The sequence below is a fragment of the Eulemur rufifrons genome, chromosome 13 (genome assembly GCF_041146395.1).
Source record: "Eulemur rufifrons isolate Redbay chromosome 13, OSU_ERuf_1, whole genome shotgun sequence".
NCBI lineage: Eukaryota > Metazoa > Chordata > Mammalia > Primates > Lemuridae > Eulemur > Eulemur rufifrons.
Genome location: NC_090995.1, coordinates 2,796,192 through 2,823,568, shown reverse-complemented (window position 1 = coordinate 2,823,568; position 27,377 = coordinate 2,796,192). Strand labels below are relative to the sequence as shown.

The 27,377-nt window shown below is 38.2% G+C and overlaps 1 protein-coding gene across 1 annotated transcript in view; it reads right to left on the bottom strand.

Moving 5' to 3' along the window:
• Nucleotides 1-13,024: 13,024 nt before the first annotated feature.
• EMCN (endomucin) overlaps nucleotides 13,025-27,377 on the bottom strand; it is an 81,367-nt gene continuing 67,014 nt past the window's right edge. Inside the window, exons 10-13 of the mRNA XM_069485452.1 lie at nucleotides 24,589-24,613; nucleotides 23,345-23,406; nucleotides 16,519-16,592; nucleotides 13,025-13,373 (exon numbers count right to left, since the gene is read on the bottom strand). Coding sequence (XP_069341553.1) covers nucleotides 16,558-16,592; nucleotides 23,345-23,406; nucleotides 24,589-24,613 — 122 coding nt within the window. The 3' untranslated portion in view covers nucleotides 13,025-13,373; nucleotides 16,519-16,557. The remainder of the gene's footprint in view (nucleotides 13,374-16,518; nucleotides 16,593-23,344; nucleotides 23,407-24,588; nucleotides 24,614-27,377) is intronic.

The window sequence follows — 27,377 nt, the reverse complement described above, 5'->3', positions numbered from 1 at the left end:
TAGGAGTGTGACACTATGAGGATACCCAGATTGTTTCCCTGATGTCATTTTATCTCTGGACTTCTTTCCAGAAAGATACCCACAGCAACACAACAACCCCGAGGAGGCCACTGCTGAAAGGTGTCCTAGACTTTTACAGGCAGCGGGATGAGCCATTATACCTTTTTCTAACAAGTGTTTAAGTTTGCTTTAAAAATTAAGCACAATTAAAAAGGAAACAAATAAAAATATCAATGAGGTAAAGGCCCTATTACTTTTTGTTACCAGGCATGTTAATTTAATTAATTATACACCGATTTAATTCTGAGTATTCTGATAATTTTGGCAACATGGGACTCCATACTGTTTAGTAACAGAACTCATACAAGCTCATCTGCAGAGACAAACTTCAGCAGTGCAAATTCAAAGAGGCACCCGTTGTGTGAGTCTTTATATGAGAGAGAGAGGGTAACATATCTTGCAATGTTTTTAATTAGGATTTTTCAGAGGGCACGTCTATTTTGTTCAAAATGGAGTTTTACGTATCTGATGTTTATAAAAGTTGCAGAAATAACCTTAAAGTATCACTCAGAGAAGAAATTTCTGCAGGGAAATGAGACGGGTTCAGGAATATTACTTCCTGATGATCTTTCTGGATGGAGGGATTAACTTTAGAGATTCCAGGGGAATGGCTAATTAAAGGAATTCTGTCAATTTTACCATTTTTTATGGTAATTGTCTCAGTCCAGATACTAATAAAATTTATATGGAACTATTTTAATAACACCCCCCCCACACACATACATTAGACCAGAGCCCCTTAATAACATGGATTTTTATCTCATTTTTTCTTCTTTGGAACTTATTTCTGGGTGCTAAATGTTTGTTGAATGAATATGTAATAGGACCAAAAAATTATTGAATTTTGAAATTTCCTTCTCTGTTAATAGAAGATAGAGGTTTTGGCTTTTCTTTTCTTTTCTCTTCTTTTCTTTTCTTTTCTTTTTTCGTTCTCTTCTTTCAGCTTCTTTGGAGTTTTTTGCCTTTGCTAGTCTGAGTGCTTCTTTGAGATTTTATATTAAGGAATTAGGATAAGAAGGAAAAAGGGAAGAGAAGCCATGAGATGGGGGCCCGATGAGGAATTTTTCAGAGAACTTGTGGAGGAGATTTGAGAAAGGTATAGGTATAATGTATTAATCAAATAGATGAGACAAAAAAGGGAGATTTCAGAACACGTAGCTGCGGTCAGGAAATTCCTTCATGTGGTGAGATATTGAATTAAAAAAACAGAGATATGCAAAATATAATTTGGTATGACTTTTTGATTGCGTATCTGTGTACCCAAATTGTGCAACTGTCATTTGTTTATTTTTGTTCAGTATGACACGATCCCTGGCAAAAAGAGTCACGGATTCAACGGAAATACAGATGATTGAATACAAATACATAAATGCAATGGAAACTGAAATGATTGAATACAGAATATGTAACTGAGTGAATGAATAAATAAAGGTATGAGTAAGAGTGTGACCAACATTGTCATCCAAATGGAGGGTATTTCATGTATTCATGGAATTTACTGCACTTATCCATAGATAATGGAGTATAATCAGAAAATTCTTTAGCATTTGATTCAGAAGAGGCAATTTTGATTTTAAACATTTCAAGATCAGGTGATAATTATTTCAAAATAGTAAAGGTGCTTCAATAGAACTGTATCCTGATAAGCCTACTAGAATAAATCTATACGTGATTGCATGTCAAAGCACTAAATAAATGGATTTATTTGATGAGATTACTGTTTTCCTATTAAATTGTATTTGCAAACATAATGATTTCAGTTTTAATATGGTTTTGGTATGGAGCTCTGTGAGTGTGTGTGTGCTTTTTTGTGATGAATGATGTTCAGCTAATATGTTTAGATGCCTTTAATTCACTTCCTACTTATGATAGTAAAACTGTTGGTAATGTAGTGAAGAATGATTGGGTTTTTGTTTGCTCTAGTAGATGCATCCAATCACCTAGTAACTATTTAAATATATGTAGATCAGGGACTTCAAGACATAGCCTTGATTTTCACATCACCCATGGGTTTTTTTTTCTGTCGTAAGTTTATTTCTGTTCACTATGATGTGAGCAATTTTATTAGAAAAGAGCCTCTAGGAAGCATTAATAGTATAAGAGTGAGAGAATAATGATGCCATTTGGATCATAGGCAGTTCCTGTTTATGGATTTTCAGTATGATAAGGGATTCATATGAACTGAGAATAATCTTACCTTATCTTCATATTCTTGATAATTAGCTCACGATGGATATCACACAGAAATACCTGCTGGGTCTACGTGCAAGCTATTGGATTTAAAAACTTAGTCGTAATTTTTTTAGAAGAAAAATGGAGAGTAGAACTATCAAGTAGGACAACTGATTTATAATTTAAAACAGTTTTCCTTTATAAAGGAGGAGTGAATTGGAGAGTTTCAGGAATTAACTGGATAGTTTTTGAGAAATGAATTGGATAGTTTGCCAAATATTTGAGTTCATCACTAGGATGGGTTTTGAACTATTTGGTATTTTAAAGTATTGCTCTGTTTCCTTCCCTATAGCCCTTTTCTGTTGTAGGTATTGGAGTCACTAAATCCTGGGATTGGGGTCGCTAGAGTCCCTAGAACTCTGCTGTCCTATATAGTAGCCATTGAACATGGCACCTCGTTCCAGCTGAAATGGGCTGCTGGTATAAAATGTGTGCCTGATTTCAAAACTAGTTTCACAAAAAAGTATCTCTTTCATAGTTTTAAAAAATATTTTGATATTTATATCCATGTTTAAATAGTAGCATTTTTAATATATTTGGTTAAAATAAATTTCATATTTCTTTCTAGTTTTTGATATTGCTACTACATCATTTAAAATTACATATGTGGCTCATATTTATTTTTAATGAATAACAGTGCTTTAGATTATAGAAAAATTGTCATTGGATTCTGGAGTCTAGTGATATAACTTTCTTAGATATCCATGGATCCTTGAGGCTTAATAACTTTACTAGCCCCCCAAAATCTGATAACACGTGTTTCCAAATAGATACCTATTCAATTCTGTTTTTCTTCTCAAGAAGCTAAGATGTTGATAAGAGAATTTGCTTTTAAATCTTTGGTGACTGAATGATTTGTTGTTGACTTGATGGAGATTTTTGATAATCTAGCAGTTAAGATTACATTCCAGGCAAAGATAGAAGGCTATCTGATCATTTAAGCATAAGAAAAGTCAAAATTTCACCCTCTCTAATGGAAATGGCTTTGAACTACAAGTCAGAGACCTGGGTTAGAGCCCTTTCCTGGCCACTTACAAACTGTCTACATGTTTCCTACTAATCAATTATCTTTCTGGGAGCAAACAATGTGTTACCATATCTATAATAAAGGGGAAAATTAATAATAGCAACCCAACCTATTCACAGAGTTATCGTGGCAAATGGAATCGTAATTTCATAGTTATAACTCATAATTGTCAGAGTGTTTAATAATTTATTTTGTAAAGCCTGTGTATATAAAGTGATCTGATTTTATTACCTTTCAATCCATATGCAGACAGTAAGATTGCATATATGTCAGTTTTATTATTTTTTTCAAAAGGAAAGATACATATGCAGTATTTATATAGCAGAGGTCTTGCCAAGCCTAAGCAAACTGAGGTTTGCTTTTGCCCTCTGCTCCTAAATACTGGCCAGAGATAACAATATTAACCATCCCTGTTTTCAGTTCTTCCGGGACTCATCACTACAATTCTGAATAATAAATGTGTACATTTTTCTGTAACAGCTTTAGACAGTGGCTAATAACCCCCTGCTACAAATGAAAAAGACTTTAGCACACTAATATTACTCCACCTTTTCCCTCCTCTTGTCTCCCAAGCTGTATAACCTATATTACCATTTAATGCTTGTATTGCTTATCTTTTTAATTTTAAATAATATAATTAAACCTATCTTTCTCTTTTTCATTAACTCAGGCAGTATCTTACGGCTTCTCTTTCTGTAAAATAAAGGCATCTGAGTCCCTACGGTGTCTGTGCTCTCCTCCTTCCCTCTATCTCGTAACGTCTTTGGACTACACCATTATTTTATATCCTCAAAGTTTATAATAGTTTGCATTCAATTTTAAATTTTGTTTACAGGTCTTTCCAAAATTGAGAAACTGTAAACACTTCTTACATTATTATGATTAGATGTATTCACTGTAGATCCTAGTAGCAAGATTCGCTTTTTCATGGGGGGGGGTCCTCGGACAGCTCTCATGAGGCTTCCTGCTTGTGGACTGGAAAGGTCACGCCATGGTGTGGCCAGTGTCACGTTATTCTCTGCCAACGCACACTGTGTGACTGCGATGACAATGACAGTGCAAGATGCACTTAAGTAACCATAGCTTGCTCTTGCAGGAGAATTTGTGCCTGTAGGAAACTTGGGCATGTCTTTTAGAGAAGAGTGGAAAGCTACCTTTCAATGCCAGAAAAGTACAGATTGCGATTGGTTTGGTTTTTACTGCTGCCCATCATTTTAGGATTAAAAAAAAGACTGGGCAGGTTACCTCAAGGGACAGATGTAGTCTGTCGACTTTGACCGTGGATGGCTCAATCTTTTTAATCTACGCCTCTTGAGATAGGGGCAGAGTGGGTGAGTTACAGAAAATCTCAGGCCTTTGAAACAAATAAGGAGAGAGACTAGGCTGACTGAAGTCTGAGAATCCAGTGTAAGCAATAGTTGATTATTAAATAATAGTGAGTAGCAAATAAAGAGATTTTTCCTTTTTTATATTTATTTATATGTTTTTTTTATTTTAAAATATTAAAGGAGCTAAATGATGGGCACACATAGAAATCTTTAAATTGATGTTTGTATCTTAAGAGAGTGAACCTTATATTTCCTTAGTAAAATATTAATACCTTGTTAACTAAATGGAGTCTTCCCTGATCTTGGGCTAAAAACTATCTCCTAAAATAGACCTAGAGAAGGAAATATTAGTATAATCCCGTGTCATTAAATCGTGCCACTTAAGGATGCTGTTTTAAGTGTCAATATTGCGTGTTTTCTTTTGGGAATGTTCTTGACGGTATATTTTTTCTTCCTTTATGCATTAAAAAGGAAAATAAAAAAAGATCTGTTGCATTTTTCTTCTGTTTCTTGGTTCCATAAGGTACTACCAAGCTGAAATAACATTTAGAGTTTTTTCAACGCCTGTAGGAAAAGAGCCCAAACTTTTCCAAGACGTGACTTCTATTTATGCTTCAATCTTATGTACCTAATTACTGGTCTGTATTAGCTCTCTGCCACATTTAATTTTCCTTTTGTTTTGAAGTTATTATTTTTCATGCTTGGTTTATAGGCTAGCCATGTGCTAAATGATTTGCATGCGTCATTTTACTTGATCTTCTCAAAACTTTAATATTGCCATTTTAGAGTTGAGAGGACAACTGAACCTAGACATGAGCTCATGTCTGACTCAGAAGTCATCACTTGTCCCACTGCTATGCAATGTACCATGTGTAGACTGAAGTGTAAGCAATGCCATGTAACTTTTGGTTTCCATTTAATCACTTCATTTCACTTGCTCATATTAGCAATAAGTCAAAAAAATCCTCCTCTTGAAGCTATATGAATTATCTTCTATACTAGACAATAAGCTTTTGGAAGGAACGATCAATTATGACTTTTTTTTTAACTCCTGTGCATAAAACAATGTCTTGGACCAGTAGGAGGAAATGAAACTTTATTGATGATGATGGGGATGATGTGATGATGGAAGTAATAACTATTAGCATTTGGTATTAATAGATGATTTCAATTTCTGTTAACTTCCCACGCACATTTTTTAAAACCTCAACCTTTGAGATCTTCCCACACTTCTCTACCCAGATAGGTTGACTTCAATTCCATTCTTCAAACTCTGAGCCTCCGCCGAGTGGGAAGCTGAGCTATCAGAACTTGAGTGTCCCTGTTCTTCTTTTCAGATAAAAATTGCCGTCAATCTTAAGGAGGAGGCCACATCAGAATAACAGGACAGAGCTGAGATTGAGCACATATTTCTAAGATGCCAAAGTGAAGTTCAATCAATACCTTTCTGATCCATAATTCTTAGATAATAGAGGTGTTAATTGAAACCTGCCTCTTGTAGCATGCACACCACAAACAGTGGCGCTGGACTCAGCAGACAAGTGGGCTTCACTGCAAAGCCAGAGAAAGCCTCATTGGTGCTTCCTCCCAATCTGTCAGATCACCTAAGCTGTTGGAGGTAATTATAAGACATTGCCGTGGGAGCAGCAATGCAGTGGCTGACAGTTTTTGTTTTAAGTGCTCTCATTTGCTTTCATTTTAGTTCCAAGCAAAATGCTGTAAATTCTGCACAGTGCTTACATGTATAATTTAAATGCACAGAGCATCGTCAGCAGAAGTTTTCTGCTAATACATTGCCAGCACACCAAACAAGTTCTGTCTTTTATTACACACACACACACACATACACACATACTTGTGAGCAAGGGAGTGTGAGATATCCACACATACCTGATACTAGAGAAGACCAATCAAGACCGGACCCCTACATTTGGATACATTAAGTGAGGACTTAGACTTAAAAACATCGCAAACCTTAATCTTGTATTCAGCGTGCTTATATTGAAGTGACTCAGGCTGAGATTTGGCCAACAAGATGAACATATCCTAGAAATCAAATCCATAATTCAAGACATGGTTTTCTTAAAGTATTCATCCTTATTGTTTTCCTTCTCGGTATCAAAATGTGCCCTTAAACACCAGTGATATTCAAACTATCTAACCATAGGTGTGGCACTGACTTATCAGAACAGGTGCGTCGCTTTTGCCTGCTGGGTCCTGGAGAACGTGAGGCTCTCAAGGGAGGGGCCAGGGGGGCATCTGGGGAGGGAGTGGGCTCAGGACAGCAGTGACGTGTCAGTCACCGTTGATCCATTTCTATGTCATTCTCTACTAACGTATTTCAAGATTTCAATGGTTTATCAGACAAATGTCAATCTTGCAAAAAGCTCATTTATATTAACAGGTGGTACTAGAATCATGATGCTTAGAAATTTAGATGGTTCTAATCTAGTGATAGAATAAAAGGGATTAGAAATTTTCCCAGCTATTGGAAAGAAGTCTCAGGCTTGCTAATTAACCTTGAATATAAGCATGAATATTTCTAGCCCTTCTAGTCACTGGGAAAACCAAAGACAGAAAACGTTAATATTTTATGTGTCCCCAATACTTTGTAATCTCATTTAGTTATCTCAAGAACCCTGTAAGAAAGTGAATTCGTTTGCTGGGGCTGCCATTCCAAAGTTTTCCAAAGTACCACAGACAGAGAGGCTCAGACAGCAGAAATTTATTTAATGCTCATTTGAAGAACAGTAATTTTTAGTTCTGATACAATTCAATTTATCATTTTGTCCTTAGTTTTGGTCTTTTTGTGTCTAATCTAGGCATTATTTTTTGATTCTAAAGAAGGTAAATGTTATAGATCTGGATTCAGTGTTTAGGTTTATAACATACTTTGACTTATTTTTGTGCGTGGTGTGAGGTAAGTGCTGAGTTTCAGTTTTTTCTGCATGTAAGTGTCCAGAGCCATTTGTTGAAAAGAATGTTTTTTCCCCTTGAATTACCGTGGCACCCTTGTCAAAAATCAATTGATCATAAATGTATGTGTGTATGGGAGGAAAAGTATATATTTACTTATTTCTAGAATTTCTATTTTGTTCCATTGATTGAATTCTATTCTTAAGTCAATACTACACTGTCATGATTATTGTAGCTTTATATTAAGTCTGTAAATATAGTAGTGAGAGTTTTCCAACTTTATGCTTTGAAAAATGTTTTAGCTATTCTAAGTATATTGCATTTCCACATAAACTTTAGAACCATCTCATCAACTTCTACAAAAAGGAAAACTGGATTTGGATTGGAATTGTGATGAATCTATAGGTCAACTTAAGTACAAGTGACATATTAATAATATTGAGTCTTTTAATCCTTGATCTAGAGTTTTTTAATTTCTCAGAAGTTTCACAATTTTAAGTGTACAATAATTGCACATATTTTGTAAAATTTATCCCTAAGTATTTTATATTTGTTGATATTAGGCAGTATTTTTTATTTTCAATTTCTATTTTTTTTTGTTATTAGCAAAATATGCCAGTTGATTTTGTGTATTGATCTCATATCCTGGAACTGTAATACACTTATTAATTCTAGTAGTTTTTTAAATAGATGTAACAGGATTTCTGCATGATCTTTTCATCTTCCTTTCCAATTTATATATTTTTTCTTGCATTATTGCATTGGCTAGAACTCTCCCCCTTCCCCCAGAGCAATGTTGAATAGAAGAGGTAAGAATTAATGTGCTTATTTTGATTCTAAATTTAGGAGAAAATATTTATATTTTTATCATTTATGTCAGAGTTACCTGTAGGTTTTTCACAAATATTCCTTATCAGACTGAGGAAGTTCCCTTTTAACCTTAGTTTGATGAGAGATTTTATCATAAATAAATATTGAATTTCATCAAATGATTTTTCTACATTTATATAGATAAGTATATGGTTTTTCTCCTTTATTCTGTTAATATGTTGAATCAAAATGATTGATTTTCAAATATTAGACAACTTTGGATTTCTGGAATGAATCTCACATATTATTTTTTAATTTGCTGGATTTGATTTGCTAATATTTACTTCATGGTTTTGATGTTTATGTTCATGAGTGCTGTTAGCCTATAAGTTTTCTTTTTTGTAATGTCTTTAGCTGTTTTTTTTTTTTTTAATCAGAGTAATAGCAATCTTATGGAATTAGTTGTGAAGTGTTCATCCTTTTTATCATTTCTGATTGGGTCTATTGTTATTGACTAATTTTTCTCATGGTTATGGTTCGTAATTTACTTATGTGGGGGTATATGTATAATTTTGTATAATTGGATGATGGATATTTAGAATTTTTTATTGTTGAGTTGTTGTTATGCTGTATTTTGATATATTTATAAAAGATTGTTAGACTTTGTTCTGGAAGCCTATTAAATATTTTGTGGATTTACTTCATTCATTCCAGGCTACTGTTAAGCTGTGTTAACACTTATCTGGAGTCATCTTTACACTAGAAGTGTTTTTGCACTACGACTAAGGTGTGACCATTCCGGGGTCATTAAACAGAGTGAGCAATGAGGATGCTGGGATATGGTCAACCACAGAATGCTTCTCTGCTCTGTTTGAGATCTAGACATTTCAGCATACAGCTATCCAGTTGTTTTTTCCCAGTTGTTCTTTGCCTGGTCTCATGGAGTTTCATCCTAAGTGTGTTCACAGCCTCCTGTCCCATCATCAACAGATACGAAGATTGTTTTGAGGTCTTCTGTTGTGTGGCTGCCTTCTCTCTGGTTCTGTGCTCCGTGAATTACAGCCACTTTAGTCCTCTGGCTCCAATCCGTGTCTCCTCAGCTCATTGTAACTATCAGCTCTAGTTAGGGCTCCTCTGCCCTGCAGCTGGTCTGGAATGCGCCAAAGTCAGGGCAGTCACAGGGCTCACCATTTTTGTTCCTCTCTGCTCATCGGTCCCAGTCCGGCTCTTCCTGTTGTCCACTGTCTGAAATAATTGTTCATTTTTAAATTGTTTATAGTGAGATAAGTCTGGTCCTTGCTTCTAATTATGACCAGGAGCATATTGCTTTCATCCCTTTTTATAGATAAGCAAGCTGAGGCTTAGAAATACTAAGCAATACACTGATGAAGGACAGGGATTTGGATATAGCTTGGAATTCAAATATTTTCTGTTTACTGGTTTGTACAACCTTGGGCAAGTTACTTAACTTTCTATCTTGATCTCCACATCTTTAAAATGGAGATGTTGCTGCTGCCAATGTATTAGGAATTTTAGGAATTGTCTCTTTTTGTGATAATTTCTTTGTCGACAGTGTCTCACTCTGTCACCCTAGCTAGAGTGCAGTGGGGTCATCAGAGCTTACTGCAACCTCAAACTCCTGGGCTCAAGCGATCCTCTGGCCTCAGCCTCCCGAGTAGCTGGGACCTACTCACAGCACAAGCCACCACACCTGGCTAATTTTTTTCTATTTTTTGCAGAAACAGGATCTCACTCTTGCTCAGGCTGGTCTTGAACTCCTAACCTCAAGTGATCCTCCATCCTTGGCCTCCCAATGTGCTGGGATTACAGGCGTGAGCCACTGAGCCTGTCCTCATTGTGATGATTAACCGAAATGATGACTGTGAAGTTGTCGGCACAGTGCCTGGCACAGAGTGAGTGTTGGATATGGTGTCAGCTAACTAATGCTTGCCCATGATCAGATTTTCTTTTTGTTTTTTTAAAGAAAACAATTTTAAATATTCAATCTTCTTATTTATTTTTACATGTCAGAATTCTTGATCAGCCTTGAAAACGCTTTTAAGCAAGCCTTTGGAAGCTTTCAAGTTATTCTTGGTGACCTTGACTTTGGTAAAATTTCTGACTTCAAGTTCAGAAATGTGATTTTGATGGCAAGATGAATATTTTCCCGTTATTTATCAAAATAGTTTTTTCTTTAAAAAAATATCCAGAACAGAAAACAGGTATATTCAGGCCCAAAGGACAAATCCTCTGGAAACAGGGACAATGTATACTTATTTAGTGGAACATGAAAAGTCTTGTTTGTGCTTGTGGGGAAATTTCAAGGACAATGTCTGTGGATAACCCGTCACAAATTCTCATTTCAGCGTAGGTTTAATTAACCACAACGATGGATATCATAAATACTAGGCAGTAATTAGCAGTTTCAGAGTCTTGAAATTATAGTCACTCAAAGCACAAGCGTTAAAGGTCATACCCAGTTTTCTTTTCAGAACCCCATAAAATCTTAAATGACCACAAGTAGAGCTCAACAGAGGAAAAAATCAGGCAAAATCAGGCAGGTTCATTGTTCAAGGTTTGACTATGTCCTAGGTTGATCTTCACAAATTTAAATACGGCAGGTAGACAAGAAACACAGATTTGCCAACCATATGCAGTTGAATATTTCAGTTCAGCAAGGAGGATTTAGAAGTCTTTCTCTGCAGGCTGATTACAGCCTGTGTGTCAGCAACAACATCCACATATTCTCAGGTGACAACAGTGCCAGTTAATTAGCCCCTGTTGATGTTTTGACTATCGATAGACTGAAATTATATTTATATTGCCATGCAGAGCAAACACATAGAAAGTCTTGACTTTGATCTAAACACACGCTTTCCTTTGTGGCGATGACATTTGAACTGTGTACCAGAATTAAAAAGCTTATAATAAGCCAGGCATAAAAAAGTAGATCATCCAAATCAGATAATTAAAAAACATCTGATTAATGACAATTTTGACTTGAAAACAAAATATCCTATTTCAACGCAAGTTTAAGTGGGTTCATAAAAATGCAGACATTACCTTTGAGACTGATGCTACAACACGCCAGGATCGCCCTGTAAATTTCTCAATCCTCTTATCACTTGGACCTTCTTAAAGATTTAATGCTCTAGTTGTTAGATGAATGCATGTTCTTTGTGTACAATTCCTGAACTAGAACAAATTTTATTCTTTTACGACCATTAAAAAGCTTTTCCTCTTTTCGATTCTTACACATTCTCTTCTGAGAATGCTCATGAAAAGCAGAGAAAATGGTTTTCCTGGGATTCAGAATAAAATGTCACTTGTAGTCATTTGAATTGCAGAAGAGTCTGTTTCTTTGCAATATGTTCTGTGCATCATAGCTCTGCTGAGGAGCTCGGGGAAGCATTCTAGAGATGTGGGGATAGGGTCCTTCTGAAGGCAAGTGCTTCCTGCTTGGCATGTTCCACTCACTGTGTCACCAGTTTGAAGACTTCCAGACTGGAATTGATCATGAGCACAGCAGCCCTAACGGGAAGGCTGATGTAGACATTCCTACCTTTTCTCTCTGCTCTTCCTTTTCCTTTCTTTCTTCCTCTTCTCCATCTTTCTCGAAGAGACACAAGTCAGAAATTTAGATATGCTTATGCTTGCTTGATGTCCTTGATTATAAATAGCCCAAACATCAGGAAGCTAAAATCAAGATGATTATATAACCCCTAAAGCTGGAAGTTGTCAAACACATTACAACGAAAGAAATTTTAAAAGGCAGTTTTAAATATACCATTCCTTCTCTACCATACTGCCCTTGGATCACTATGATAATTTAGCACCGAAATAAGCTTAGAAAATAATAAAAGTTAAAGAGCTGCCACTGGCAACCGGTTAGTTCCAAAGCTTTCCACAGCCAACTTGACATTCGATCTCACATGTCAAGGACGTGGTCAAGGTTGCTCCGTCAGCTTTCAACAGCACAATTTGCTCCTGATGGAATGGCAGCTATAATCATATGGTATTGTTGGGAAAGTGATACTCTGAAGAATAATATCATAATTATGTATTTATGAAGTGTTAGTTTTCTACAAACCAGAGATTTGGCAATGATTGCTGGAAAAGAAATAACAAAATCCACAGACATAGTGTCAACAAAATGGACTAATGAAAAATCTTGATCCTATCATCTTAATGAATGCAGTACAAAGTGTCATAAATGCCCTTCCAACCTTGTCACATACTGTGAATGACAAATAGAAAGACCAAATAAATGGAAAATTGCCGTCCCCCTAACAGGCTCTGATATGTGAATACTTTGTCTTTTTCTCACTTATGACAGATGCCTTTTATTAGCGAGTTCTCATATTCTAATAATCAATCCAAAAAATAGTCACAATTATGGGAAGACAACACCATTGCCATTTTCACGGTCATGTCATGCTATCTTTAGTGCTGAGAACAGTAATTATTTATTAAAAGTAACACATGAACATAGGAATAAAATATCTATATATATATATATATATACAAAATGGCATGGTCTGATTTCTACCTAACACTTAATAATATACTTGCAAATTTTCCCTGCATTTACATAGTGGAAAACAATAAATACAGACATTAGTTATATAAGAACACCCAGAAAGTAGGAAAATCTTCATGGATAAAAATTGTCAGCCCTGGGAAACTTTAAACTCCAGGGAAGGGCGTGCCTTCAGCGAGCCCCTCTGCCTGGGCTGTAGGGTTCCCTGCTTCCAAACGCCCCTCCTAAAAATCGCCTTCCTGGGAATGTTTCTATAAAACAAAGTAATGTGCATTTTAAGTCTCAAAAAACAAGAGAGGCCCAGAATTCTTTTTGATTCTGTCAAAGTATTGCATGTCAGCCGGACATCACGTTACTGGGACAGGCACGGGCGCAGACTGGCAGCGGGACTGGGAGTCAGGAAGGATCCGCAGGACTTTGTCCCCTTCCGGCCTTGGAACAGAGAAGCTGAAGATGAAGCCTGTGAACAACAACAACAAAGTTCAGATTCCAAGAAGGTGAAGAAGAAACAGAGACGCTAGAGGATTCCATTTCTTGATAAGAAATGTAAGTGACTAGTTGAATTTTTTCCACCCGGTAGAGTCACTTCAATGTCCGACAAGGACTTCAAACTCAACATATCTGGAAGGAAAACCCTCTATTGCGTCCCGACCTGCTTCCCCTCGCTCCCTAGTCCCAGTCTCTGCCATCCCCTCCCCCCCCCCCGTGATACTATTTTTAGTATCTGCGAGGGTTCTGGAACCACCCCCGCCACCCCGTGCAGATACCAAAGGACAACTATAAATCTCCTTTACTCGTGAGGTTTTCCTTTTAAGCCATGCTAAGCTCCTCTGGAAGTTCACAAAGATGCTCTTGGGTTCTCAGGGCGCCATTTAGAAAAGTACAGACATACAAGGAATTGTACCTGGGAGAAAAATAGAAATGTCTGACATTCCACATTGCTGAGGGTCTGCAGGATGTGATTTCAGACAAGCTACTGGAATTTCCAGTGCTTCAGTTCCTCACTGGTCTGAAGCTCCCTTCACTTCCCGGCCTCCCAGGTGTCTTGCAACAGAGGGAGATGAGATCTCTTGGCGAGAGGGGCAGCAGGTAGCGGCAGCTGCCTCCTTGACCACAGTCCAGAGTTGGTCACAGAACAAGTCGAATTGCTATCTGTTCCATTCCAAAATTGTTTTTTTTTCCATTTGCCTTTATGTCTTGGACATGTTTGCATGTTATTAAAAAGTATTCTGAGAATTACTTTTACTAGTTGTATAATGTCATTGGACAGAGCATCATTTATTTTATAATTTCCATATCATTGGACATTTCAGCTGTTCCTAAATGTTTATTACCATTCTTGTACACGATTTCCTGTTCCCACCAGATAAAGCTTTGTGGAGAGCAAGAATCCTAACTTGTCAATATTTTGAAATTCCTATCTGCCCGGCCAATTTATATTAAATAGAATACTCTGCACAAAATAGATGATAAACATATGAAGTAGAAACCAGTAAATGTATCTAGAATCTTATTTTGAGATGGAAACTTTTACCATAGGTGATTATTTCTATATTACTGTTTGCTGTTGCACGCAGACTCAAAGACTTCTTCCCCCAAACTTCTAGGTCTGATAAATAGATTCCTATTTATCCTGAATCTCTAAGGTGATACCTCACTTCTAGCTGACAACCTAGAAAGTAATTACTGACTGGTTTTTAAATTCAAAGTACAGTGACAGAAACATGTTAAAGAAAAAAAGTAAGACAAGTAGTAGAATTGACAGATGTCAAACTTGTTTTTTCCCATTACTTTCTGATTTTCACTCTTCAGTACATTGTTATGTAGTTCCAGAATTACACAGAAGAGCAACAAAAGTTCTTTACCTCTTAAAATCAAAAGACATGAAATCAGGGGCTAGGAATATTTTTTAAAGTACAGAAATGGAAAGGAATGGGAGTTGGAGGACACGTTCTTCTATTAAGCTGGTTTGGGTCAGCACTATGCCTTGTCTCCTACCCATCTTTTCTCTCTCTTTCTTTCTTTCTTTCTTTCTTTCTTTCTGTCTGTCTGTCTTTTTTCTCCAACTGAACAGAAGACCGTTCTTCTCTAAGTTGGACAATTAGTTACTAATATTTGAGCATTTTGGTAATCTAGAAAACGACCATTTCCTAGCCACTGGGTTGCAAAGCAAACATAGCTAGTATGGAAGGAAGCTTTCCATACACTAGCTAGGGCTGGACTGCACCTCCATGCTCGTCTTCCCAGACTTTGCACCTGGAAATGTCCATTGCAAAGGGATGGACAAACTACCAGATTCCTCTCGTTTTAATCCACTGCCAATTGCTGGCTAGAAAGGGATGAAATTCTCTTCCTGATGTGTAGGTCAGGATGGTGCTCCTGTATCTCTGTCTTCTGCTACTGACCAGAAAAGCGCGGAAGACACCTTTTATTTAACAAGCAATTGCTGAGTGTCTGTGCCAGCCCTGTAACAGCAGCTGGGCAGTGAACATAGACCATGGACATGGCAATGATATTCTCACCCTGGACACCTTACCCAGAGTGACCACCATAGTGGTCAGGCCAATTCTGGGCATGTACGTATTTACGAATTTGCTTTGCTTTTTTATTGTCAGTTGCCCAAGGGTAGATTCTTCTGCAGGTTCTATAAGGCATCAAACACCAATTGTGAGAGCACTCAATCAATGCCTCTTATAAAAAATTAAATTAAAGTCGGAAGAGCATTTCCTCACTGAGTTCTAGGAAAGTAAAAGGCAATCCTATGTCGAGCTGGGAGGGTTCATTCCGGAGCAGTCCTGACATTGGCGTGAGCCATTTTACTATAAGAAATGAACCTGAATTGCACCAACTCCTGGTCAAGACGTGGAACATACTTTTGAGAAGTTGCCGTTTTACATTGATTAGCAATTATTGTAAGTGAGATGGGTCATTTGTATCTGGTCTCACTGAGACACCTGGAGGGCTCTGTGCCTGGCTGATTGTGCAGCAAGAACGTGCCTGTGTGATCGCTGAGCGTAAGAAAGCCTGGCTGAGACTGCATTTTAGGTCACCTTGTTGGAGGTGCTTTGTCCACCTGTCCACAGTTCCTGGACCCAGAAGGAAAGTGCATCCCAGTATGGTCCTTACAGACGGAGGGCAATTGGACCTCCCACCCAGCTTCTCCGCAACCCCTTCCTTGAGCTAGCTGTTGGCTGTGATACACATCCTTAACGTAGCTTCCATATTGTGTCCTTTTCCTACAATAAATTGCAAAATTTGCAAGCATTGTCCCTTGCACCTGTGAGTCTTTGTCACTGTGTGTTTCCTGACCCAGGTAAAGACAGATTGCATTTATAAGGAGCTATGATCAACAGGCAGAAGGAGTGATTTGTGTCATTCCTTAGATAGGCAAGGCAATTGGACAAATCTACAACCACCACGAGATTCATTTTTTCTGGCAACTCTTTTTAGAGTTTGTTTTTAGACAAATAGACAATGCTGGTTTCCCTGACACACAAGCCATTAACTTTGTAGCTTAGAAAAGTCTTGAAAAATAATCTAAGCTGCAGCGATCTAACAAAACAGATATTAATGAGTTTCTCAGTGAATGAAATAAGGAAACTTACATATTCATTGCCTAGGTGTGGGGAGGATTCATCGAGCTGTCAGTTCTTGGTTTTTCCGTGCGCAGAGTGCTCACCTAAGAACAGAAGATATGTTTTGATCTGCAAGCTCAGAGAGTGACTCAGGATGAAAATAAAGTTTCCTGGCTTTCTTGTTTTGTTTTGTTTTTCAAAAGTTCAATTCTCCTGCAGGAATGTCATTAGAGCCACAATTTGCCTTTTGGTATTGCCTGGAAATTATTCACCAAGATTTATGGGCTTTTTTCAGGCATCGCCTGTTTTTGCTCTAAAGGAGCAATGCTAACTCGCTCCCTGGGGACAGGGGTGAGTTGGGAGATGATAATGACAGAGAAACCCTGGGGAATGAGTTATCGATTTTTGCTTGTTGCATGAACTGGCTTTACTAAGCAAACCCATATCATACATTTAGAGTGCCATTTTATCAGGAAGGCATTGTAGGGTCCTTCTGTTTAAATAATTCAATGAGAGTTTTGTGAGAATGAATTTAGAGGCCCAGCATGAACACTTTGGCGACATCCAGAGCAGCACAGGTAATATGACTCAAAATTGCAGTGTTATTCCAGCATCTAATAGAAAGATAAATATTAACCTAGACGACGGCAAGCTGAGAGGCCCCAGGCATTTTTTACAAGCCACTGGATTCGTGACCAACACATTTCACGTCACTTGTGTCCTGCAGGTAGAATCAAGTATCCACATCAGTCACACTGTATAAAAGCAACGGAGGTCAAAATCTCCAGCTTCTAGAATAAATGTCATCGTTCTGCTCCAGCTTTTATCTGGCAGTGGTTAGGAACCCTATCCTCTGGGGCCTCTGGATGTCACCTGTTACTTGCACAATGTCGGAATAATAAATAGTGCCAGAGACCTATGGGGGCAGTGAACCTAGAACTGTCCATCAGGAGCGCTTAGGTCCTGAGCTCTGAGAAATGCCAGGCCCAGAGCGACAGCCCCCACAGCCCCTGCCCCACGGCACCATTTGTGCAATATTGTTTTTTTTTGTTTGTTTGTTTTTTTTTTTTATTTTATTTTTTTTTCAATTTAGTTTTACAGAATCAAAGAGTCTAACAGTATATCTTGTTAGATACAGTATGTCCTCATAATGTATACATTATTTCTTGTACAATGATATGAAATAATATGGGAAATATTCATGATAAATTATTAAGTGAACAGTGCAAGTTAAAAACAATAGTTTCATATTTTTTTCCCCACCCCCCCTTTCCCGAGTCAGCACCTTCAAGTGTTACCACTCCCCAAACGGTGTGCAATGCACTCATTGTGTAGGCATACCCCCATCCCCTCCCCCACCCCCCACCTCAGTCTGATGTCCAATTGGTGTCATTCCCAGATTTGTGTTTAGGTGATGATCAGGGAAACCAATTTTCTGGTGAGTACATGTGATGCTTGTTTTTCCATTCTTGGGATACTTCACTTAATATAATGGGTTCCAACTCTCTCCAGGAGAACCATAGAGATGTCGTATCTTCATCATTCCTTATAGCTGAGTAATATTCCATGGTATACATATACCACAGTTTACTAATCCAATCATGTATTGATGGGCATTTGGGTTGTTTCCACATCTTTGCTATTGTGAATTGTGCTGCTATAAACATTTGGGTACACGTGCCTTTGTTACAGAATGACCTTTTTTCCTTTGGGTATATGCCCAGTAATGGGATTGCTGGGTCAAATGGCAGGTCTACTTGAATCTGTTTAAGATACCTCCATAATGCTTTCCACAGGGGTTGCACTAGTTTGCAGTCCCACCAGCAGTGTATTAGTGTTCCTGTCTCTCCACACCCACGCCAACATGTGTTGTTTTGGGTTTTTTTGATAAAGGCCATTCTCACTGGGGTTAAGGCACAGCACCGGCCTGGACCCCATGGCTACGAAGCACAGGAACGAGAAGCAAACAAAATAATCATGTATTGAGCCCCTGCTGTCTGCCCGAAGGCATGGAAAGCAAATCGTGTGAAAATCTTTAACATTCTTAATCTCCCTTTTCAAGATCTATCTCACTGAAAATAGAAAACGTGATAAATTCTTAATAAGAATGTAATTTTAATAACAGTTATCATAATCATATCTATGGCAAAAGCAAACAAAACACACACCTGGGGAAAAAAAAAATATAACCAGAAGGAGATATATACCAAATGCCAGTAGTGGCTGTTTTAAATTATTTTCCATTCTCTATGGTTTTCTATTTTTCATGACACACATGGGGTCAAGTATTAAAATGGTTGTTTACGCCATGAAGAAATATTACATGGCGGTGATACACATTAATTTGCCAAATTAACAATATGTTAAGAGGAGGGGAAGACCATTCACAGCCGATGGTTGAGGGGGAACGCAGAGAATGGCCCAGTGTTGAAGGGTGGAGGAGACGGAAGATGATTCTGGGTACAGTTTTACACATCTGGGAATGTTTTGCTCATTTTTACCCTGTTGTTCATTTTTTTGTTAGTGAACTTTTACGTGTAAAAATAAATAAGCAAGAAAGGTGACTATGCATTTAATGAGTAATTACCATAATATACTAATTCTTATTAGTACGCTGACCATATATGAGTAATGTGTGATTCCCATAGGACGGGGAGGGAGAGGTACAAAGGAAGGAAGGGCTGTCTCCTCCAAAAGAGCTTGAGCCCATCGAGGAAGACAAGGGAAGGTATGAATGAAGGCTGGGGAGCATGCACTGTTAGGAGCTGGAGCAGGCTGGCCCTCCAGGGAAGGCCTTGCAGATATGCTAAGGGGATTGAACTTAACCTTTATGGGAGTTTTCTAAGCAAAGGGATATTGTAATGAACTCAGATCTGCTCTGACCTCCTCTAAATGGTTCAAAATCAACTCATGCTTTGAAACTAAGCTCTGTGACGGAATGTTTTCCTTCTGCTGTTAAGTCCTGTATTCTTCACTAATTTAAAAAGTTTTCTTCGTAATCCTTATAACCTTGCATATTAAAACTGAGATAATGTCTATTAGCTTTCTGATATGTGACATAAGTGGGAATTACATTTAAAATGAATCAGGTTACGCATATATTTTTCAGTCAATCATGGTGATGTTTAATTTGACAAGGTTTCTTACTAAAGCTGAGCTTTGGATGTTCTTATAAAGAACTCCTTGATCTGACACATTTCTTTCCTTTCTGAAACCACCTTCTTATATCCTAGTGGGCGTTTTCTTTTACATTAAACCTCCAAAATGTGTCTGAGCTACATTTTCAGCAGAAGACCTGGCTTGAGGGAGAACACATTTAAAGGAAGCAGAGTGTGTGGAGGGGGCGAACGTCCACCACACTAGGTACCTAACAAGAGGAGAAGGATTTGGGGACAAGGAACTGTCTTCTCAGGAGAAATGACCAGAACTCCAACCATGCCTCATCAAGGCTCTAGAAACTCAGAAAATTTGGCATCCACTTCCATTTTCCCTGAAGGTGTGTTGCTGCAGAGATCTGTTTCTTTGGAAATATTATTTATTGGCTTCAATCATACAATTTATTTTGAGATAAAAGCCTAGAGTTTCTATACTAAAGTAATGACAACTTCAAAGAATTTTTATGGCCACATGTCATTGTGTTACCCACTTATGCACATTAACTAACACTATTCTTAGGTCTTGAAACAAATGAGATATTAATATAAGTATAACAAGTATGAATTTTGAGTAATGGACAGTCTGACATCTGTTCTATCAAAGTCTTTTCTGTATTTTTAAAATGTCTAAAAAGTTTTAATGGGTGATAGTAGACACATTGGGCTAAACTTGTGAACTTATATTAAACTTAATCATTTCAGGTTTTGTTCTAGTTATATTTTAAGCAAAATGTCAGTATTGGGCAAATATAAGTAAAAATAGGTTGAATAATATAACTTCCCTGGAGTGGGGTAAGCGTAGTTTTGTAAAGAAAACATATTTTGAATAAGTTTGGAAAGGCAGGGGGAAGAGCTTTGTTTTAGGAGCCATCAATTCCGGTTAATAACAGACTTTCATAAAAACGGTGGTAGGGAAGGAGCATTTGGAGATCATTATGTTTTAGAGTATAAATTCTGGGTATTGAAATCTCTGAATCACCAATTTCAGTCTTGCTCCGTCACCAGATAATTTTCCACGGTAATCACCTGCGTTGACCTTTGAGAAGTTATTTTGTTAAAAACAATATGACTCCTAAATCGAAGTTGGTAGAAATAAAAGTAGCAGAGAATACATCTTATTATTTCCATGATAGCAGATGAGATCTCCTTCTGAGACCTGTGGCCTGAGAAGTTACTCGAGAAGAAAAGGAAGCGTGGAAGGTCGTGGGTTTACGTGACCACCCTCTGTGGTCCGTTCTACTTACCATTGTGGTCACCATGAGAGTGGGAGGCGGCCTATGTAGAATTTTCTCTGGGCCTTACAGAAGGGTCAGCTATTAAATTTGCAACCAAAAAACACAAGATTCTCTGTTTTTTTTTTTCCCTCCCAGAGGCCGTGATTCTATTGTCAGTTGTCATCACCCTGGTGGCCATGGGTGGTGGAACTGCAGCTGGCCCTGACGCCAGCCACCCCCATCACGAGGGGAGCAAGGAGCTCCCAGGCAGTGGCTACTCCCAGGTGCTGGCTGCCACCCGACCCGCAGCTTGGGAGCCTAGGAAACTGCAGAGCATTTGGTTAAAGTCCTAAAAAAAAAAAAAATTGATCTCAAGGAAGTAGTGAACAGAATGGTGGCTACTAGAGATTGGTCAGGGTGGTGGGATGGAGTAACGAAGAGATGTTGGTGAAGGGGTAAGTCTGTTCAATAGAAGGAAGAAATTCTGAGGTTCAGTGGTGCAATGGGGCAACTATTGTTGACGATAGTTCACTGTATTTCAGAATAGCTAGAAGTTTTCAAACGCTCCCAACATAAAGCAATGATGAATGTTTCAGGTGAATCTTGTCCCAGTTACCCTGATTTGATCATTGTATGTTGTGTGCTTGTTTCAAGATGTAACATGTAATCCGTGAATATGTACAATTATGATGTATCAATAAAAAAAAAGTCCGAAGGGAGAGAGGGAGGATGCGTGGAGTTACTGTGATGCCTGCTTGCAGGTCTCGGGCAGAGGCTGAAAACCTTTCTTGATAAATGGAACAGGCCACGCTCAGGGTCTCTCCTGAGCTTACTCGAGACTGGCTCACATTTACCTGCTTGGCCAATTTCTGGCCCTTTGCTCTGACCTAGTAGAACAGGCTTGGTTGCTGAGTCAAGGCCGGTGGATAGCCAGGAGGAAGCCGGGAGTGGCTTCTGCCTATTCTATGGATGAATTTTCCTCCTTCACCGTTTCAGATGGTTACTCCCGAGACACAGCATGGTGTGAGGACAGAGGAAATGCGTGTAGCAAGGAGTGGAAGAGGCATGAGGATGAAGGATGTCTCTCCTAAGAGAAGATGGCTTACACGAGGGGTCTGGGCTTGGGGCACCCTGACTCTCCAGCTCTTCTGTTTGCCTGTTGTAGTTTGTTTTTGTTTGAGTTTCCTACATGAATTGGGGCCACATTAAACTTCTAATATCTTGCTCTTGATTTGGGACACTATTTATAGCTTTCTGTTTTACAAAATTGTTTTTAGCTCCCAGAAATATTTAAAATGTAGTTTATCATTCTGCAACTCTCACTTTACATAACACATACATTCTTGGACTATTTTGCATAAATAAAACTTGGAGGATTGAATATTGTGAACGTATTACTGTAACTTGATATTTAAATTAGAGCCCCATAGATTATTTTGTAAAACTGATACTTTTAATTGATCTGTTCTGTGATATCAATCTTTTTTTTTTTTTATTTTTTTTTATTTTTTTGAGACAGATTCTCACTCTGTTGCCCGGGCTAGAGTGAGTGCCGTGGCTTCAGCCTAGCTCACAGCAACCTCAAACTCCTGGGCTCAAGTGATCCTCCTGCCTCAGCCTCCCGAGTAGCTGGGACTACAGGCATGCACCACCATGCCCGGCTAATTTTTTGTATATATATATTTTAGTTGTCCATATAATTTCTTTCTATTTTTAGTAGAGATGGGGTCTCACTCTTGCTCAGGCTGGTCTCGAACTCCTGACCTCGAGCGATCCACCCGCCTTGGCCTCCCAGAGTGCTAGGATTACAGGCGTGAGCCACCGCGCCCGGCCTCAATCTTTTAAATATCTAGTCTACTCCAAACAAGAAAATATCTGTGGTTTTTTTATTTTGAAAAGCTATTGAGCGTCTCATTTTTCATTGTTCTTGATACAAATACAACTCTACAGATCATATGTATATTTTGAAAGACTTTAACATTTTAAATCAAATGAATATATCCTAAGAAACTAGATAAAGAAATACAAATTTTACCAACAGGATATTGTTGGGAAGCTCAATTAAAGTTATATGAAATATGATTTACATTTTGACTGATAAATATATCCTGGTTCCAGCTGACTATACACACCCATTACCCAAAATGAAACAAATTAACTGCAGTAATAATAAAATAAAAAACCCATTAATAAACCGAGTGCTTTTTCTGCCACTCTTGCAGAACAAGAAATATCTCCAGCCACCACCTGTTCATTAGAACACATCCACATATCTGTAGAAAAACCACCTCTAAAGGCCAGATAGTACAATCATCTTATCAGAAATGGTATTTCTGGGGCGCGTAAGAAAATTTTACGTGTATGGAGAGTCACTAATTGACTATTTCTAAAGAAGTTATGCTTTTTGGTTATGTTTCACATGAACAAATCCAAGGCTATAGTTAGATTTTGCAATAACCACTTTTATCCAGCTGTCCGGAAACTCACCAGACTCGTGAGAAATTGTCTTAACAGTGAGAAGCTTCACACTCTCCTTATCGGACTGAGGTCTGTTTAAGACAGAAAACGTTAAGTTAGCACCACAGTCATCAGCATTCTATGTCTGTGAAAGAAAGTAAATGTGACACGAACAGCGTGAAGAAGATACACATGCATATATTTTATGTGCATATATTTTATAGTTTTATGTGTTTCTATGGTGAAACCTTTGCTCGTCACATACAAATACACATACGCTTTTTAGCACTTTCCATTTTTTCTGGAATCAAGCCCCCAAATCCCTGTCACTCTGTTATAGTGGCGATCACCAGATAAATTAAACATTAATATATGTTACGTGAAACACTTGTCACAAGGTCCACGTTGCACGTGTCTCCAATTAGATTTACGAAGGGGAGGATACAGAAATATTTCCAAACCTTCTAGGCTGACGCTGAGTTCTGGAGATAGTCCTTTCTATGAAGTCCTGAGATACTGCAGTATACTGACTCAACTGTCTATTTTAACCAAGAGTTCCCACCTGTCCCAGACAGTTACAGACCCCAACTCTTTCCCGTAGAGATCTTAAAAGCCTCCACTTCTAATTCAGATGGGTAGGTAATCTAAGGATATAATTTCTAAAGTTTACAACCCGATGAGACACAAAAACCCTTATATAAAGGCAGGCTACAAATTCAGGTCAACAAAGAAAACTTAAGCACAGGATTTATTTTTGGCATGGAAGCAATTCATCGTGTCTCTTCGTCGCACCTGGGGTGTGACAGTTGCCTGGGTTGCTAACAACTCCTTTGTTTTAATCAAGTCAAAGTAGCATAATGACAACAGCGTACTGTTGGGTCAAAGCCACTCAGAATCAAGATATAGGCCTAATTTTTCTCTGTGATAAACATACCAAAAATTTCACTGGGAAAACTATTTTAAAGCTCTAGGTATGTTTTCTATGGTATTTTCCCTCCTGGTTATCCTCATTCTTCTACTTTTCCATTTAATCTTTGTATTTCTCATTTTACCACTTTATTTTAGCTTAGGCAATGTTTTTTAGTTGTTGGAATTTCTCTGTTAAATAGTGAGAGCTTTGAAAAATAGTTAGCCAAAGCCAATATATAGTACTTTCCACATGAATTTCTTTAGAAAAAAAGAAAAATGGTATAAGTAGAGGATCAATAATTTTCCCCATGGAATCAGTAGGGCCAGAGTTTCTACAAAAAAAAAAATGCTGTGGGCTTACGTACTGATCATTTCCGTTTTCCGGCGTGCCTAGAAGAGAGAGTTGTTATTATTAGCGTTGCAAGGAGCTTGGCTGCCCAAAACCGGAGAACCCTACTGTTTTCTGTGCAGAGATGTTTCTAAAGCCAATTTTAAATTGTTTCATTCCCCCCATAGACCTTTTCCTCAGCTGGGGTTAACACTCATCCTGACATTCATGGGACAGTCCTAATTGGATCAACTCCACCGGACTGGGTTCTAGACTAATTTTGATCTTACAGTTTCCTGTCATTGTGTGAAAGTACTATTACTGCCCACCCCACGGACATCAGAGAATGTCTCAGTTCATTTCAAGATCTCTGAAAAAAAAAAATCCTCTTTCAAGTATTGAATTCCATTTTTTATACCAAAGAACTGAGTTTTCTACTTTCCTTTATACATTGCTTTTTCTTGGGAGAGAAAATCACTATTTGTGGTGAGGTACAAGGTAGATACTGTTTCTACCGGCACCTTAAACTCACTGATTCAGCCTCTCACTGAAGCCCTGCAAAATGTCACTCGGGCCACTCGCTGTAACTGATCTTCCGGACTCTTTGCCACGTGGTTTCGCAAATGTCCGGTAGGAAACACCTTTGGATTTAGAGCGAGAACTCAGAGTCACTCATTCTGCACGAGGATGTGGCTTCTCCGGAGGGGATGCTGGTGGTTAAACCTTGCACCAGTCGTGGCCGATTAGGCCAACCGTTTAATGCGATTGCTTAAGGTCCCCCTTGTTTTGCTCCTGATTTGGCTCTGGTTTGATTCCACTGCTGCTGCTCAGCTCCTGTTGTTTAGATTTCCTTCCGAATCTCATCGAGCTCTCATCATTGAACACAGCTTTTGAACATAATTCTCCTGGCTTTGACCATCCTTGTTTTATGAAGACCTGGACTTCCACTACTATTTTGCCGGCTTCTATTTCTGTCACCTGGGCTAAGATGTCGCACCATAACTCTTGATTCCTAGGATTTAACCCCTGGCACCATATACCGCTCACCAATGAGACTGAACCTCCTCTTCTCTCATTTTTGATTCCTATAAGTGTCATATATAGTATCAGCCATGATGCTCATTGCCTTGTTTCAAAATGAATTGGTATTTTTTTGTCTGCCTCTTTTAATAGGTTTTCCCTTATGACGAGGACATTAGCAGACGCACGCCAGCAGATTACTTTCTGGACACATGCAATTCTTACTGGGTTACAGCTAAGCCTGCTGCTAACCTTGCCCAGATAGGCCTAATATCACCCTAAAATCCTTGACTTGAGTTGTCTTCCCGAGAGCATAGTGAGTTTACTGATTTTCTGAACTTAACGAAGTCTCACCCACATACTTGAAGAACGATTGACTGAGGTTGTTTAATGGTGCTAATTTAATGATAGCAATGTTGTAAATTCCATTAACAGATTCTGCAAATTCAAGCTAACAGTAACCAAATAGATTTGGTTAATCGTACAATTGCCAAACTTGGTTTTAAAGTACTATATATCTTCAGAATAACTCTCCAGAGTGGTAGGAATTTCATACATCCGAGAGTCCTCTTTAATGGAAAATGTCGACTTTTCAATTAATGTTTTTTTCAAATCTTCCCTATGCAAAGCAATGTTTCAGTACAGGCTATTTTTACAAATGGATTTCGTGCACTAATTTTTACCTGTCCTATATATCAACACCTACAGGCTTCAACTTGGATGGCTAATTTCCCACAAAAGACAGGATTGGTAGTTTAGACACTTGGAGAAATTAAACTGATTTATAAAAATGCTATTTCCCCTCTGGAAACTGGTAAGGAAACATATTTCAGACGGTATTAAGAAGTTGATTCACTTGCTCCCAAAGGAAAAGACATTGATCTGTTTTCTTCTTATTTTCCACCAAGAGCTAAAATAAACACTGCTGTTTTGGTCTCCTAACTTTTCCTCGCACAGCCGTGATTGTGCGTCAAACCGTCGGTGCCATACACGGCGAGTGGCTGGCCTTGGGGACAGCATTAATTAGTGTCCTAGGGGGACGCCATCCATGGGGAAAACAGAACAATGCGGCTTTATATACCTTATAAAAATAATTGCTTTTTACCTTTTAACAGGTAGAGTTTTGTTAGTGAAATATTTAGAATCACAGTGGGGAAAGGGAAGATTTTATTTTACTGAACATTAAAAATTTTAACTCAACAAGTATATGATGAAGGTCTGCTATATATTAGGTACAATGCAACGTGGACAACGTACAGTTTGTGACTTAGAGGCACGGCCTGACTGTCAGGGGAGGCAGAAACACAAAGAAGGAACTATGCTATAGTATGGTCAATGGTGCCATCAAATTCTGTAGAATTAAAATTAAAGGAACAATGCGTTGTGTTTGAAGAAGTGGGCTATTATAAAAATATGCAGTCAATTGGTGTTTGAGCTGGATCTTAATGGATAAGTTGGAGGTTAGGTATGTTATAAAGGCCAAGAGGTGGGCTGGACGTTGCAGGAGAAGGAATGGTGTGGACGAGGGCGTGGAGGTACGACACTACACAACCCACCAGGGCCGGGGTCTGGAGTGGAAGGAGAGACTGGTGTTAAGATAACAGGGACAGCTGGGCCGTGGAAGCTGAAGGGAGACACAGGTATAGCACTGAGTAAAAAGAGATTCAAAGTTCCTGGAGTAGAAAAAAGACTGAAAGAAATACGAATACAGTAGGGAAACTAGTTAATGATAATTTATCAATATCGGTTCATTCATTGTGACAAATATACCATCCTAATGTAAGATATTAAGGAGTAAGGGAAAAC